At 45.8% G+C, this 17,342-nt stretch overlaps 1 protein-coding gene across 1 annotated transcript; it reads left to right on the top strand.

The window, feature by feature from the left end:
- The first annotated feature begins 784 nt into the window (after positions 1 to 784).
- LOC117441883 (uncharacterized) lies at positions 785 to 16,623 on the top strand. The gene is made up of 4 exons (XM_034077901.2): positions 785 to 878; positions 1,003 to 1,126; positions 12,602 to 13,979; positions 14,251 to 16,623. The coding sequence occupies exons 3-4, from the start codon at positions 12,624 to 12,626 to the stop codon at positions 14,656 to 14,658; spliced, it is 1,764 nt and encodes a 587-aa protein (XP_033933792.1). The 5' UTR covers positions 785 to 878; positions 1,003 to 1,126; positions 12,602 to 12,623; the 3' UTR covers positions 14,659 to 16,623.
- The last annotated feature ends 719 nt before the right edge of the window (positions 16,624 to 17,342 follow it).

Below are 17,342 nucleotides of genomic sequence, written 5' to 3'. Positions count from 1 at the left end.
ACTTACCTTGTGTTTTCACTCTCACTTAAGTCCCTCTCTCTTTGCCATCAATCCAACATCAGCTGAGCTGCAACATTACACAGACAGGTAACAACAGAATCACAAGGACATGAGATGACACTCACCCATAAGTTACGCTTTTGTTTACTGTTTAGAAGTCTCAAATATCCACTTCCTTATTATTCCTTATTATTGTGTAACGTTAACTATATTATACTAGCTTGAACTCCAAAATGGATATCCTCACTTCACCGCCTCCACCCACTACAATCACACGCCCCAATGTTATATCTAACTCATACGTAACTCCCTCCACCCGGATGAAAGCACGCTAAGAAGCCCCGTGTCTCTAATTCCACAGCGTGGGGTTGAAATACCGCGAGGAGAACGGATTGATAGGCTGTCCGTGGTTAACGTGTGTTGCTAACTTTATCCTGATCTGTTGTCTATAAACCTTCCCTAAATATACTGATTTAGGGATAATGCACTAACATCCTTTAATACACATGTTGATTCGACTCAGATGTGCAGATAATATCCGCAATATAAATATGTAAACGTCTTCTTAGCTTTAAAAGTCCAACACGGACGGTCTATTATGCTGCAAATAGGCTCAATAGTTCCCCGGAAGTCAGCGGCAACCTAACTTCCGGTGAACTATTGAGGGCTCCACGATCCGCCATTGCTGTGTAAACAAACGTGTGAGTGAACGGAGATGTGGTATTTCTTCTATTACAATCTGCTCTCAGCTAAACACCCACAGACCCGCCCATCTAGACTGTGATTGGTTGCAGGCTTGGCGGCAACATTCAGTATCTGCCATCATTGCAGCATAGCAACCGCAGGAAGATCTCGGAGCCACACACTCGTGTTGCTCGGTACAAACGATGGTTGTATTCGTAAAAACTCAAAAGTGTAGTCGTTGAATCTTTTAAAAACGTTTTCTCCCTCCGCCTCGGACTATCTCTCCAGTTATTTCTATTTTTCTTGCTGCACAAACAGAAAGTAACAGCTCCACAAGCACCCAGAAAACCCGGACTGGATCAACAGAAAATCCGGACTGGATCAACAGAAACCCCGGACTGGATCGACAGAAACCCCGGACTGGAAGGACTGACTACCGTGAGTAAGGGAAAAGTGCATTAACTGTACAAAATGAACATTGAAAGTGATGACGGAATGGCTTAATGTATCTCAATGGAAGTTATACTCCAGTTTAGTGCACCCAATGCGGCACAAACTGAATGTAGTATGGACAATAGATTCCAATAGATGGAACTCCAACCTCACCTTTGAAAATGTATGGCTGATAAATAGGTTAATATGGTAAACAAGGGCGCCGGGTAAACATTGTATCTTCTCCCCCGGTTGTATTGTTCCTGAATTAAAACAGCTCCCCCGACTTTAGACATTAATTTACCCATGTGTAGAACACTATTCCTGGCGTAAAAAGCGATGTGCATCACCCTGGACCTCTGCATGTGTGCCTGTGAGTCTGAGACCCGGCTAACAGCATTGACTCTGCCGTTTGTTTCTTCTTGAACATTTAATGACTTCCATTTGGACGAAATGGACAGTTTCCGGTCCATCCTGACGTGAATATGGTCATAACACCGCATGTTTATGCAGTCGATGCACTTTTAGCACTCGTGTACCCAGGGGCGCCGTAAGGGGGTGAAAAGTTAGGACAATTCTAAGGGCCGTGACTGACAGGGGCCCAAAAATGTTCAGAACATTAAGAAAAAATATGTAAGTAACCTTTCATCAATTCTCAATAATTAACATTAATAGAACGTTATATTGATAAATTACTCACTAAACTTACAATTCATTTAACTTATTTTCTACCAAAAGTGAATTACCCAAAGCCTCTGGACACCCCCTTCTATTTACGTGTAATGGTTTGGTCCTGCCTCCAAACGAGGTGAGGCACTGGCACTTGCAGAGAGTGAAAGCATGTGAGGAGGGATGCTAGCCTACATAGTGTGTTGTACCATGTTTCAACGACCAACAAAGTCAGGCTCTCAGAAAAGGAGAGAAAGGAGAGAAAGACAAGAGAGAGGGACTAAAGGGCGACAGTAAGTCACCCAGTTTTTCACAAGAAAAGGTGGGTGTGGTCCATGAGTGGTGCAAAGTAGTCTGTTAGCTAATGTTTTTTTGTTTACTAAGCTGACATCAAGTACTGTTAATATCTTTACAGCAAATGCACTGCTCTTTCAGCTGACATTTAAAGGTATGGTAGGTAATTCACTTCAGAAGCCATTTTTGTTATATTCCATGCTTGAAATTTGACGTGGTGTTTTCAAGGTTGGGAAAGTGCTTGAAAATGTAAATGCTTTACTTTTACAATAAATTGCTGTCTGACTGAATAGTTCGCTTTTTAGATTAAAAGAAAAGCATTGCTTCGCTTCTCCATAAAACAGCTCCGCCGCACCTTCCCGCGCTATGCGCGCGACCTGCAAGTGTTTGAGTTACGTGTGACCTGGGCATTCTGATGAGAGTGATAGATGACTGTGTGCCAGGAGGTTGCCGTTTCAACGAGCGTTGGCTAGCAGAAGACAAATACAAGCCATGGCTAAGACGAGGGTCAAGCCCACGAGTAGCCTCCTGCAAAGTTTGCAACAAATAACGATGCGAGAGTCTGCGCTGACGAGCCACATGAAAGGTACGCCGTAGAAGAGCATTTTAGATTAGGCTAACGTTGCATGTTACGATTGTTTAAGCTAACGTTAGCGAGCTGAATAGCGAACTCCATGAGGGATAATAATAATTGCAGGGGACAATCATTTCAGAGGAGCGTACCTACGTTACAGTCGCCATCGTGTGGTGTTCCGAGGATGAAGCTCTCACGGCATTTCGTGTTATCGTCACGAAATATAATCTATTGATTAGACTCAGAGCGATTTCTAAAGCGATGTATTTCTACTGTATGTTTCGTGCCTAAACCAAATGTGACTTGCTCTATCGAAATCAGTCACCATGACCCGAAGACACATCTTCGTTTGTATTACTGGTCTGGGGGAAGCTCGCGAGTGTGTGTGTGTATGTGTGTTTGTGTCCCGGGGAAACACTCAGGAGAAACACCGGCTGTTGTTGTGCCTGCTGTGACGTTACATTAGTCCGCTCTCTGCTTGTAATTATGCCGAAGCTTCAAAGCTGTATTTATCATCTGAATTTGCCGAAACAAGTTTAATATTCTGAAAGCCAATACTTTGTTGATTTGAAAACAGATGAAAACAAACTGTCTTTTATATAAAATGGAAGTATTATAGTAAAACTACACTTTGCTTTAATCCCATCATGTAATGGTAGAATGAACACAGTCTTCCTTTGGAGATGTATAAATCAGGAGTCTTGAGTAGAATTACCTAAAGTCATTGGACACATTTGTAAATATTATTTTCCACTTGTTACCATTGAGTCTATTTCTATGCAGCTCTGCGTGATTCTGTGGCTACAATTCAGACTAATACACAACCAGAGGTGGAGAAGTACTCAGATATTGTAGTGAAATTATAAGTACTCAGATCTCGTACTTGAGTAAAAGTAGAAGTACTCAGATCTCGTACTTGAGTAAAAGTAGATGTACTCAGATCTGGTCCTTGAATAAAAGTAGAAGTACCAGAGTGCAGGAATACTCTGTCACAGTGAAAGTCCTGCATTCAAAATGTTCCTCAAGTGAAAGTAGAAAGTATTCTCATCTAAATATAGTGAAAGACAGTGAAAGTAGTCGTTGTGCAGATTGGTCCATTTCAGAATAATATATATATATGTTTTATAATGATTGATCATGAAAGTGTTCTCAAAGCTGGTGAAGGTGCAGCTAGTCTGAAGTACTTTGTAGACTGCAGGGTAGCTGGTGAAGGAGCAGCTAGTCTGAAGTACTTTGTAGACTGCAGGGTAGCTGGTGAAGGTGCAGCTAGTCTGAAGTACTTTGTAGACTGCAGGGTAGCTGGTGAAGGTGCAGCTAGTCTGAAGTACTTTGTAGACTGCAGGGTAGCTGGTGAAGGTGCAGCTAGTCTGAAGTACTTTGTAGACTGCAGGGTAGCTGGCGGAAGGTGCAGCTAGTCTGAAGTACTTTGTAGACTGCAGGGTAGCTGGTGAAGGTGCAGCTAGTCTGAAGTACTTTGTAGACTGCAGGGTAGCTGGTGAAGGTGCAGCTAGTCTGAAGTACTTTGTAGACTGCAGGGTAGCTGGTGAAGGTGCAGCTAGTCTGAAGTACTTTGTAGACTGCAGGGTAGCTGGTGAAGGTGCAGCTAGTCTGAAGTACTTTGTAGACTGCAGGGTAGCTGGTGGAAGGTGCAGCTAGTCTGAAGTACTTTGTAGACTGCAGGGTAGCTGGTGGAAGGTGCAGCTAGTCTGAAGTACTTTGTAGACTGCAGGGTAGCTGGTGAGGTGCAGCTAGTCTGAAGTACTTTGTAGACTGCAGGGTAGCTGGTGGAGGTGCAGCTAGTCTGAAGTACTTTGTAGACTGCAGGGTAGCTGGTGAAGGTGCAGCTAGTCTGAAGTACTTTGTAGACTGCAGGGTAGCTGGTGAAGGTGCAGCTAGTCTGAAGTACTTTGTAGACTGCAGGGTAGCTGGTGAAGGTGCAGCTAGTCTGAAGTACTTTGTAGACTGCAGGGTAGCTGGTGAAGGTGCAGCTAGTCTGAAGTACTTTGTAGACTGCAGGGTAGCTGGTGAAGGTGCAGCTAGTCTGAAGTACTTTGTAGACTGCAGGGTAGCTGGTGAAGGTGCAGCTAGTCTGAAGTACTTTGTAGACTGCAGGGTAGCTGGTGAAGGTGCAGCTAGTCTGAAGTACTTTGTAGGACTGCAGGGTAGCTGGTGGAGGTGCAGCTAGTCTGAAGTACTTTGTAGACTGCAGGGTAGCTGGTGGAGGTGCAGCTAGTCTGAAGTACTTTGTAGACTGCAGGGTAGCTGGTGGAGGTGCAGCTAATCTGAAGTACTTTGTAGACTGCAGGGCAGCTGGTGGATTTACTCCAGGTGGAACTAAAGTCTGATTCAACACTTGGTTAGATTTCACATCATTCATCTGTGAAGTAACTAAAGGGATTAATACATGTAGTGGAGGAAAAGTACACCGTTTACCTCTGACTTGTGTTCACTGCCAACCTAAAAGTACCTCAAAAATAGTAATCAATAATGTATTGAAAAGGCTGATAGTTGTATATCGGCTCAGCCAGGTATATGGGAGGCCCAGTCTGCGTACAGATCACTAATTTTGAAATATTAAACTTAGTTTTCTTTTCTTTAATTTTTCATCCTCGTGTAGAAGGCTATCACGAAACACACATGTGGTTGTTTATAGCATAAAGAACATCTGATTTAATGTGAGGTAGGGAAATATTCATTTGAGTATGTGTATATAAATATGTAATTTACAACAGCTGTGAGATGCTGGAAAAGCTGGAAAATGCACCTTGAAAAGTGCTTGAATTTGACTTTGGAAAAGGTGTAAGAACCCCGAGTAGTCTAAACGAGACGTGATAAAGAAGTGGATGAGCTGTTCAAATGCCTTACTAGGAAGATAGGCTTTTACCTTCCCCAGAAGCCGCAGCTGGAAGAAGCTTGTCTTGACAACTGAGCTTATCTGTTTGTCAAATTTAAAACAGTTGTCAAAGATGACTCCAAGGTTTCTGACAGAGGGACGGCTGTAGGAGGCTCAGGGGCCGAGCACACTATTAAAGCCATCCAGGAGTTCAGACTGTCCACATATTATAATCTCTGTCTTCTTTTCATTAAGAGTCAAGAAGTTGATTTCCATCCATGATGTCATGTCTTTCAGACAGCTAAGCAAGGCAATCCTAGAGTCCTTATTTGCTGTTATAGGCAGGTATACCTGCAGATCATCTGCAAAGCAATGGTAAGAAATGTTGTGGTTTTTAAAAATGGACCCCAGAGGTAGTAAATACAGACTGAACAAAATGGGGCCCAGGACAGAGCCTTGTGGGACCCCATACGCTAGTGGGGCTGCAGCTGAAGAATACTGGCCAAGATGCACAGAAAGGGTCCTTCCTGACAGATGGGATTTAAACCATTTTAGGACGTTACCTTTAATACCGACACACAGTTCAAGGCGTGATAACAACATGCGGTGGTCAATGGTGTCAAAAGCAGCAGACAAATCTAAAAGCACAGGCACAGCAGAACTCCAGAATCAGCAGTTAAAAGAAGATCATTACAAACTCTGAGAAGAGCAGTTTCCGTGCTGTGGCGTGATTTAAAACCAGACTGGAACTTCTCTGATATGCAGTTTAAAACCAGGTGTGACTGAGAGAGATATTTATATATTATATAAGTTGTTTTATTTGATATTTATCAAAGTTAAAATATATGACCCAATAGTATTAAAGACGTCTTTCAGTAGTGTTATGGAAATCTAGGACCCAACACAGCGCTGGAGAGTACAAGTCAAAAGTGATCAAAACAAATAAATGGTGAATCAAGCAAAGCTGTCATTTGGTTATTTATTTGAAGCTTCAAATACACGATATAATAATATATTGTCACCGGTCGGACAGAGTATGGAAAGTCTGCCCGAGAGTGCGCAGAACAATGGAAAAGCAAAGGTTATATAGAACCCCAGTGGGAACGTGAGAAATCTGGATTCACACAGTCAGATTGTTATTAGACACCTGGCCTTCAAAGGGAGATAGCATAACGGTTCTCAGAGCAGGGAAGTTCGTGTGTGTCTGTGTGAGTCTCTCAGTAGCCAAAGCATCTCTTTGGCCTTGAAGGAGAGGAAGAAGAGAATATAATAATGGTAAGAATATATCAGGAAATAAGAAGCATTTGGTTTAAACATATGAAAGACATAATAAGGATAATAATAAGGATGATAATAATAAAAATGTCCACTACAGTAGTCTGGGAGGAATACTGTCAAAGGCGTATTGTGAAGGTTTCCATGTTCTAACCACCTCCGATAACTCGGAGAGTGAAACCAGGTCAAACTGCTGGAAGACAGCTGAGCACACAGGAGACCCTGCTGGGTCTGAGGTGGGAGGAGGAGGTGAAGATCTGAGGGCCCAGACTTTATCATTAAAGAATGAAAGACACTGTTCACACGGAGTAGGTGATGGCCCAACACAGGGAGAGCTGCAGGGGTTTAAAGAGAATTAAGAGTGGTAAAAAGGAACTGGGGAATGTTTCTGTTTTTGACACAAGATTTGAAATAAAAAGAGTTTTCGCACATTTAACAGCCCTCTGATATTCGCTTAAACTGTCTCTCAGAATCCCCAAGGAGACGTGAAGTGTATCCTTCTTCCATCTCCTCTCTGCTCGTCTACATGCGCGGGTAGAGTCAGTTAGCCACGGTTCAGTCACAGGTTCAGGGCGTCTGGCGTGGAGGGAGCGATCGGGTCCAGAATATCCGTGCAAGTAGAATTAGAAAGGCTGAGACTCGCCTCAGTACTGGCATCTCAAGAGCCATTTACCGTGGAAAGCACAGCGTCATTAAAGGCAACGGAAAACGGTGACGCTGTCAGAGGATTCAGCGCACGGAGGCGTCGCTCCGGAGCGCACGAGTCAACTTGAGAGCAAGGCAGCGTCATAGGAAATAACACATGGTCCGAAATACCAGTGTCACAAATGTCCCCGATACAAACATCTGAACCGTGAGACAACGCCAGGTCCAGTGTGTGTCCCTTCTCACGTGTCGGCCATCAACCGACTGAGAGATTAAAAGAGTCCATGAGATTCAGAACGTCTTTGACGAGCGGTCGGGAACACAGCACACATGAATATTAAAATCGCCAATAATTAAAAATCGATCAAAGTTCAAGATAACCCTAATCTAATTTAAATGATACATTTCAAACACAGTATTTTCCCACGTAGCCAATGATCTATATAAAACAATAAACTGCTTTTAGTTTATTTAGGATGATGGACCGTTTGAAGCGTTGAGTGATCAGTCTGTAAACAAAATGTTAATCACCGACATTTTGGTTATGATATTAATACTAATACTTATATTAAAGCAGGGGGGGGAACCTCCGGCCCCCGGGCCGTATACGGACCGCTAGACCATTTGGTACGGCCCTCGAGGTAATAAACAAAGTGGCCTGGTGGTGGGGCCCAATGTGATATATTTTCATGGGGCCCAAAATCCCTGGCGGCGCCCCTGCATGTACCCAGGATTCAAGCTGCTTTCCTGGGTTACAAAGTGCTGTGAAGCAGCCGGTCCTCTGGTGGGAGAGCCGTGTGCTGCATGGAGCTCTCAGGGCCCCCTCTCTTCACACCACTTCCCCCCCCACGTTTCAAGCACTTATTCCTGGGTAGAAAAGCCATGTTCTGCCTCCTGCTCTCAGGGCCCCCTCTCCCTCTCTGCACACCACTTCCCCAGACACTTTGAAAACACTTTCTGCCCTAGAAATGATTTGTCATCATTATTAGTTATTTTTTTAACGTTTACATTTTATTAAACATTTTCAAAAGACAAAAACACGCAGACAAGGACATGACTCCCACGCATCAAGAGTAGGGCAGGACACAACCAGACGGGGGGGGTTTGTAACTGTCACTCTGACCCGGACACACTTGGAGATGTTGAGCTGGAGCAGGTTCTGTCCCACTCAGCTGGGCGAGGGTCCGCCCGAGTCCCGCTCCGTCTTCTCCGTGACTGCAGATCAGTATCGGCGGCTGAGGTGAGGAGAAGTTTACCTGAAGTCATTCCTTTCTTGTTTGCAAGTGTTTTTAGGTTCATATCAAGGTCTCCATGACGACCTGTCTTTATTCCTTTTGATGTTAACTCTTTAATATGTGATGGTGGTTGCATATCGGAGAGGACGAGGGACGTACAGATTTAGATGCTCCATCGACACGGGGAACGGAGTTATGGGATGGTGTTTTACTATTTGCCCGATGTGTGGGATGTATATTATTCAATGGGTCCGCCGTGAATACGGGCTTCTCCATCGTGGCATGCAGGAGGGAAGCTCCAGAGGGGCCTCCTCGGGGCAGAGGGAACCTCACTGGTGGAGCATTGCATTAATGGATCATTCAGGTTGGATACCATAATGACTTCAAAGATATTGATTTAGTGTTTCCTGTAGTCATGTGTCCTTCCAGTCCCCGTGCCGCTCCATACCCCCTGCTGTAGGGGGTCTGGCGTTATATGAGCGATGGTATACATCGGGCCCCCCCGGTCCACCCGTGCTCCTCGGCAGAGACACCTTCTGATGGTTGATCCGTGGTTTTTATCCTTCCATGTGAACTGAGAGAATATAGTATTTATTTCATTAAACCAATATCGTGGGATTTGAAGGGGGATTGAGGACAGAGGTCGATCTGGGTAGGACGTTCATTTTGAACACATCGCCTGTCGTGTCACGTGATTCTCATTATTACAGTTGTTAAGGGGCTGCAGGAACATTCCCCCACGTTTCAAACACTTATTCCTGGGTAGAAAAGCCTTGTTCCAACTGGCACTGCTTCTAACAATACTTTAGCCCACATCAGAGCCCTGTTCCCTGGGTAATGGAGGGGGGTGCTGTGCCCTGGGTCCCTGGGTGTGTGGGTCTCTGGGTCTCTGGGTCTCTGGGTGTCTGGGTGTCTGTGAGTCTCACACCTTGCTTCTCCGGGGTGCTGAAGAGTCATTTTCAGGCTCCTCTCCACAGTTGTCCCCCTAAAAATGATTTGTAATCATTATTATTATTATCATTATTTATTTTATCAATAATATGGTTCCCTAACAGAATCAATCAATCAATGTTTATTTATAGCCCAATATCACACATGTTACATTTGTCTCAGTGGACTTCACAGTGTGTACAGAATATCAGTATGACAATACGACACCCTCTGTCCTCAGACCCTCTGTCCTTAGACCCTCTGTCCTTAGACCCTCTGTCCTCAGACCCTCTGTCCTTAGACCCTCTGTCCTCACACCCTCTGTCCTTACACCCTCTGTCCTCAGACCCTCTGTCCTCAGACCCTCTGTCCTCACACCCTCTGTCCTTAGACCCTCTGTCCTCAGACCCTCTGTCCTTACACCCTCTGTCCTCAGACCCTCTGTCCTTACACCCTCTGTCCTCAGACCCTCTGTCCTTACACCCTCTGTCCTCAGACCCTCTGTCCTTACACCCTCTGTCCTTAGACCCTCACATCGTACAAGGAAACACTTCCGGAGAAACCCCACAGTTTAAAGGAACATGGAGAAACCTCAGGGAGAGCAACAGAGGAGGGATCCCTCTCCAGGACGGACAGACGTGCAATAGATGCCGTGTGTAAATTGAAAAAGATAATACATTTGCAACATAGGTAGTCCAGATGTTTGGAAATGCATGTGTGTATAATAGGAAGATGAATCCACGAGGATATCCATCCAGGACCGATGATCCAGGACCACAGCCACGACTCAAGATCCAGGGCTCGCGATCCAGGACACAGGACCGCAGGATCATCCATGACTCCGGATCCCGGCGTATATAGACACCAAAAAGAAAGACATTTGGGGAAGCTGGGTTAATCGGAACATGAGTGTACACGGGTACAGACAGAGAGAAGGAAGAAGTAAGATGTCCCCCGACAAACTAAGCCTATATCAGCAAAACTAGGGGCTGAATCTAATCAGCCCTAACTATAAGCTTTATCAAAAAGGAAGGTCTTCAGCGCACTCTTAAAAACGGATAGGGTGTCTGCCGCCCGAACACAAACTGGAAGCTGATTCCACAAATGTGGAGCTTGATAAGAAAAGGCTCTGGCTCCCATTGTACTTTTAGAGATTCTAGGAACAACCAACAACCTGCATTCTTGGAACGCAATGCCCTAGTAGGCCAGTAGGGTATAATGAGTTCTTTAAGGTAAGATGGCGCCTGCCCATTAAGGGCTTTGTAGGCGAGAAGAAGAATTTTAAATTCTATCCTGTGTTCTATAGGGAGCCAGTGTAAGGCAGCCAGAACAGGAGTAATGTGGTCCCTTTTCCTAACTCTGGTTAGTACACGAGCCACAGCATTTTGAATCAGCTGAAGCGACTTGACTGACTTCTTAGTACTCCCTGATAATAAAGAGTTACAATAATCCAGCCTAGAAGTAACAAATGCATGGACTAGTTTCTCTGCATCGTTTTGAGGCAAGATATGCCTGATTTTTGCAATGTTACGTAGATGGAAGTAGGCGGTCCTTGAAATTGATTTTATGTGGGCGTTAAAGGATAAATCCTGATCAAATATAACACCAAGGTTCCTTACAGTCTCACTGGAGGCCAAATTAATGCCATCCATAGTTAGTATGTCTTTAGATAATTTGTTTCGTAGATTCTTCGGGCCAAGTACAATAACTTCAGTTTTGGTCGTGTTTAACATCAAAAAGTTTAAGGTCATCCACGTTTTTAAGTCCTTGAGGCCGTCTTGAATTTTATTTAGATGATTAACTTCATCAGGCTTGATTGATAAATATAGTTGAGTATCATCCGCATAACAATGAAAGTTTACAGAATGATTCCTTATAATATTGCCTAACGGAAGCATATATAATGTGAACAAAATAGGTCCGAGCACTGAGCCCTGTGGCACTCCATGGCTAACTTTGGTTTGCGTGGAAGATTCATCGTTAACACGTACAAACTGAGAGCGTTCAGATAGATAGGACCTAAACCAGCCTAAAGCAGTTCCCTGTATGCCAACTAAGTGCTCTAGTCTTTGCAATAGGATATCATGGTCGATAGTATCAAATGCAGCACTGAGATCGAGCAAGACAAGAATAGAGACAAGTCCCTTGTCTGAGGCTATTAGAATATCATTTGTGACTTTAACCAGAGCTGTCTCTGTGCTATGATGTGTTCTAAAGCCAGACTGAAAATCTTCAGATAAATCATTGTTTTTTAAGTAATCACACAACTGTTTTGCGACCGCTTTCTCAAGAATCTTTGAGAGGAACAGAAGAGCACATAGAATGCACATAGTCTGGAGCTCACTGGGTCCTGCATATGCTTTAATCAGGCGTTTTAATCACCATCACGGGGCTATATAAATCAAAGTCCGGGTAATTCGGAGCACACTTGTACCTTTTTACTATTTAAATGTATTTGTATTATATATTGTTGGCTAGAAAAGTGACATTTCGGGGTGATTTTGTCAGTTTATGGAGCTTAGCCCACAAATCCTGGAGGTTCCAGGCCGAATCTGGGAGCTCATAGGCGGCCTGCCACGCGCCCCCACCGTGGACAGAAGAGAAAAGTGAAGAAAACGGTCAATTATATCTTAAAATAATGCCAACGGAGGAGCGGCTCGAAAAAGCTTAACCCTTTGGCGCTGAGGTGGGGGGTGCAGTCGGCTGGCTTTTTGATTCCTGTGTTGCTTCTAAAGCCTGTATGGATCAATTCTCCGATCTTCTTCTCCAGCCCCCGGTCCTCCGTACTGGCGCCTGGTTACGGGTCAGTTTGCGACTCACTTGCTGGGTGAGTACCATGAATTGAAGCCTCGGATATGAGTGTCGGCCTGGTTCTTCGGGGCACTCTACAGCTCAATGCTGGTATGGATTGGAGTCGGAGCCCCCCTTCTTACCCAGCGGTGTTGGACGCAGATGGAGCCTCCCATCTCCCAAAAAAGCGTACTTTTCAATAGATTTTTAATCGATTTCAATCTGCTTGTGTCTCCACAGGCTTGATTGGTTGACTTCCAAGATGATGTCCAAGACGATACCAGAATGCCCGCTGTGTCACCGGCAATACTACACTCTCGCAAAGCACTTGGTGGACAGGCACCTCGTGCTGAATAAAGATGAACGCAACATTCTCCTACGCATGGCCCATGGGAGAATTAACATTCGCCTGGAGCCCTGTTCTGTTATTGGCTGTTCATTCCATGGCACCAGGCTGGACCGGCATCTCGAGTGCGACCACCCGGAGCTCAGCCCAGAAGAAGCAGACTTGTCACTGCAAGAAGTGAAGCACAAGACGGGGCTTAAAATGCTGAGGGAGCTCCGGGAGATGGACCCCCCAGTACACATGATAACGGCACTGGATGTGGAATATGGTGCTCATGATGAACACCCAGACTCCGGGGCCGGGGAAGTTGACTTCAAAGCCGATGAGGGAACAACAAACGGACCGTTAAGGCTGGAAGACCTCACACAAAAGGAGGCCCTCCATAAAGAGTTGTGTTTTCTAAGAAAGAAGCTGAAGCAGTCGAAGGCTTCCAGTGCAAAGAGGGACCTCCTGAGCTCGCCAGCGACTCCACCAGCTGAAAGCATCACGATCCAGCAGCCAGAAAGCCCGGCTTCCTCCGGCATACGGTCCCCAGGCAGAACTCAATCGAAAGACGCTGGTGATGAGGAGTCTAGGGGCGAAGGATTACGGACACCGATGGCAGCCCCCTCCAGTGTAAACCAACTAGACTTGTCTCGGCGGCGAGCAACCATGCCGAGTTCCTCGCGGGTGAAGTGCAAATCCAAGAAGAAACACACATCACCTGAGCATGGTGCCATCTCTAAGACGGCCCGGGATGAGGGTCAGGGTGGTGTGGGACCCAGGCGGAACTCAGCGACACTGCGTCCAACAGGCAGATATACCCCTGGATTGCTCGAAGCTATGGAGGAAACCGCTGTGAACGCCATCGGGGCCGAAGTGGCACCCAGTGATGAGCTGCAGGGGGACTGTGAGGACTCGGATGACCGGGATGAACCGGAGATGGCAATTGAAGTCACGGAGCTCCTCGCGGGTCAAAAGCAACCCGGCATCACGGCTCCAGTGACACAGCCCGTCAGGATCAACCGCCTACATGATAGCAAGTTAAATGCTGCAGCCACCCGTACCCCTGGGTTGCTCAGGAAAACCAAAGCTCGCCGCGCTAAACGGGCACTGGGCCCAGTGGCTGGGAAGACGTCACCCACACTTCCCAGGCCCTCTGGTAGTGGGTGTGCGAATCCAATGCAGCCCATAACCCTTCCACCCAGCATAGAAGCGGTGATGGCAGAGTATCGGGACTACAACGCGGGGATCGATCCAGACACAAAGCTGTCAGGAGATGTGCAGTCAAAGGTGAGCCGGGTCAAGCGTTATCATGTATATCATGCTATTACTTATGGGGCGAGACTCTCCCGTCTGTCAGACTGGCTGTTCCTGAAGGACACCTCAATGATCCGTGCCCGGGCACATGACCTCAGAGAAACCAGCACCTTGCCGTCACAACTGTTGCCTTTTTATATAAAAAAAATATACTGAAGTTTATTCGATACCTGATGGACTCGCATGCACATGTAACTGTTTACATGTAACATTCCAGTTTGACTAATTATCCGTATCTTTCCAGGTGAAGGTATACCAGGACCCATCGAACCGGTACTACGCCTGCAACCCGGGGGATAAGGAGGCCTTGGGCATCAGACACATGTTTACTGATTCGATTGCCCAGGCGACCATGGATGCACAAGCCGAGGCCGTGATAGAAGCTGAAGCAGCAGGTCCCTCCGCTCCCCCAGCTCAGAGCCAAAGGCAAAGCGAAAGCGGAAGCGGAAGCGAAAGACATCCTCCACTCCCCCAGCTCCAGAGCCAGAGCGAAAGCCAGAGCCAGCTCCAGAGCGAAAGCAAAAGCGAAAGACGTCCTCCGCTCCAACACAGCCTAAGGCAGGGCGAGCTCCAGTCCATTGTCCCGAGGTCAGCGATAACGAATTCACTCTGGTTTACCATTATACCTCCAGTGAGGATGAATCCGATGTAAAGTTCCAGGCTGGGTCGCTGGAGCGGGCGAATAAACGGGAGAAAGAACGGCATGAGGAGACTCTCCTCGATTCTGCTGACTGTGACAATCCCTTAGAGTCGACTTGCTTGTCGAAGACTCTCGAGAAGCAAAGTCTTTAAATACTCGCTGTTAGGGATGTCCCGATCACCTTTTTTTGCTCCCGATCCGATTCCGATCATTTGATTTTGACAATCTGCCGATACCGATTTTTCCCGATCCGATCTTTATGCAATGCATTAAGAGAGAAAAAAGGTAACAGATAACGGCTGGTCATCCAACGCGATGAATTCAGCTATCTTGGCTGTTCTCTGTTCTGGGGCAGTTTCTCTTTCCTTTTGAAAGCCTCTGAAAGAGTCGGTTGCTTCAGTGCCGTTACCCGAGTGGCCGCTGTGTACTCGTCGTGTTGTTGTTGTTGTTTGTTTCTCAGGTAGCGTGTTAGATTGGTCGCGTTGAACGTAGCTCTGTTCTTTCCACCACGCGGAACCTCTGCCTTGCAAACATTGCACTGGCTGTTACACTGCCTTCGCTTTCAATTTCATAATACTTCCAAACTCCTGACATTTTCTCTGTCCCGACTCACCAGCTGAACGTAGCCTCTCGTTAGCTTGCTGCTACTATTAGACGCTGCGCCCACTCTGTTGCTTTGAGAGGAATAAGCAGGTCTGAAAACAAGCCCAAAAGAAGCAACACATACATGATGTTGTGTCATTTTAAACCAAAACGAAGTCCTCAGGATGACTTTAAGACGTGAACATGGTCATTTTTGTTTTGTAACATTAAATAAAATAAATATATTTTATATAAAAAAAAAAAGATCCCGATCCCCAATTTTTTTCTCCCGATCCCCGATTTTTTGAAAATCACGTGATCGGCTCCGATCCCCGATCACGTTATCGGATCGGGACATCTCTACTCGCTGTACATCTGTTCACTGTGTGCTTTGACATACAGTGTTTCCGTTTTATACAAATAGTGCCGGCGCTGCTGAAATATGCGCCACTCGGCTAGGGGGCGCCAGCCAGGTACCCACACGTTTTTTAAACATTTTTTACCGGCTCTCCCGTTTATTTTCTTTTTTCTGGTTTTGTATATCGCCATTTTTGCCTGCCCCACAATAAAATTCAACAGTTCCCACTTCCCTGCATTCTGTTTCTTGTAGCCAGCACCACGAATAAAAGCAGTCTCTGTAAAAACCTCCCCACGGTTTTGAAAAGAGGCTTCGGTCTGAGAGTCCAGGTCGCAGTGTGTATGTCTGTCGGGGCAGAACGGACACTCGGAGGATGACCAGGGTTTGTTGGGTGACCAGCACCCTGCCTCTGTAGGACATGAGGGGAAGCAACCAGCGCCACTTGTCGAGCTTCCCCTCCACCTTTTCTAAAACTCCCTCCCAGTTTTTCCCCAGTGTGACCTCATCTCCAAGATGGACTCCCAAATACTTTAGCCCACCCCTCTTCCATGTCGACCCACCTGGGAGCTGAGGGAGGCCACCAGGCCACCCCCCACTGCTCGGGCCTCACTCTTAGCCCAGTCGACCTTTAGTGATTTCTTTTGTTACCTTGTATGGTGAAACCAAATGCTTCTAACAGCATTGTCTAACACTACTGAACCATGTCCTGATATCTGCTGTTTTCTCTGCGTACTCTAAAGACGGTTATTATTCAAGGCCACAGCTGATTTGGCAGACTATGTTGAAACCACTCCTCTTCACGCAAAGTCCCACAAGAACTTCCATATTCTGATAACCGTGCAGCTCAAGGACAGGTGTCTAATAACAATGAGACGTCCGTGGGAAAGCAGATTTCTGAGGCGTTCCGCTTGGCTACGCAGAACTCTGTCCGCCCTATCGTGTATATAAGCTTTGCTATTCTGTGACTGTTGCGCGCACTCTTCCAGAAATACTCTGTACTCTGTGAGACCTGCGTCTTCGAAGCTTCGAATAAAGAACCAGAAAGACAACTGTCTGTTTCTCCATTTATTGTTTGATCATTCTCACTTGTGTATCTCCACAGTATTGACTAGGTCTAAGATTTCCGTAACACTTTGCAGAGGAGATCTTTTGGGAAGTGTCCACCACCTGCCCTAGCTTCAAAACATCCTGTTGATCTTTTATAAAAACAATGATGTCGTCTGCATAGGCCGATAAAATAAAACGTGTATTAAAAGAGCGGATATTGTGTAGCATGGGTTCTGTGTGTACAGCGTGCCTGACATCGAGCAGCCTTGTCTGATCCCCCTGGTCACATCAAAGGGTCTAGACCAGTGGTACTCAACCATGTCCTAATCAGGAGCCACATTGACGAAAAAATATTTTTGCAAGAGCCACAATCCAAAAACGCTCCTTTCCTCCTGAAACCATTAGGCATTTGGGAATATGGATAATAGTAATATGTTACTAAGGAATGAAAAGCATAATGTACAGTGCAATAACTGATTTATTATTTTCACTGCAACCACAAAACACACATTGCTGACTGCCCATAGCAACAGATAACAGACAGCATGTTTACTGATCATCACAGGGTGCCTCTGTCGCTCTTTCACTCGTATTTGTGTGGAATATGTTTTTTTGAGCAGTTCGGTTCTGTTTGAGTCTCGCCAGCTTTTCCGCCCTCAGCTCTCCACCTTTCGGAAAGTCGGTACTGAACTTCGGGTGTTTTGTGTCG

The sequence above is a fragment of the Pseudochaenichthys georgianus genome, unplaced genomic scaffold, assembly GCF_902827115.2.
Source record: "Pseudochaenichthys georgianus unplaced genomic scaffold, fPseGeo1.2 scaffold_2099_arrow_ctg1, whole genome shotgun sequence".
Lineage (NCBI taxonomy): Eukaryota > Metazoa > Chordata > Actinopteri > Perciformes > Channichthyidae > Pseudochaenichthys > Pseudochaenichthys georgianus.
This window is presented reverse-complemented; position numbering and strand designations above follow the sequence as displayed.

What these genes read in the sequence shown, in the direction of transcription:
- LOC117441883 (XM_034077901.2), top strand. Translation starts at nt 12,624, where the DNA reads ATGATGTCCAAGACGATACCAGAATGCCCGCTGTGTCACCGGCAATAC. An exon ending in CAGGAGATGTGCAGTCAAAG is followed by an intron (nt 13,980 to 14,250) that starts GTGAGCCGGGTC and finishes GTATCTTTCCAG; the next exon opens with GTGAAGGTATACCAGGACCC.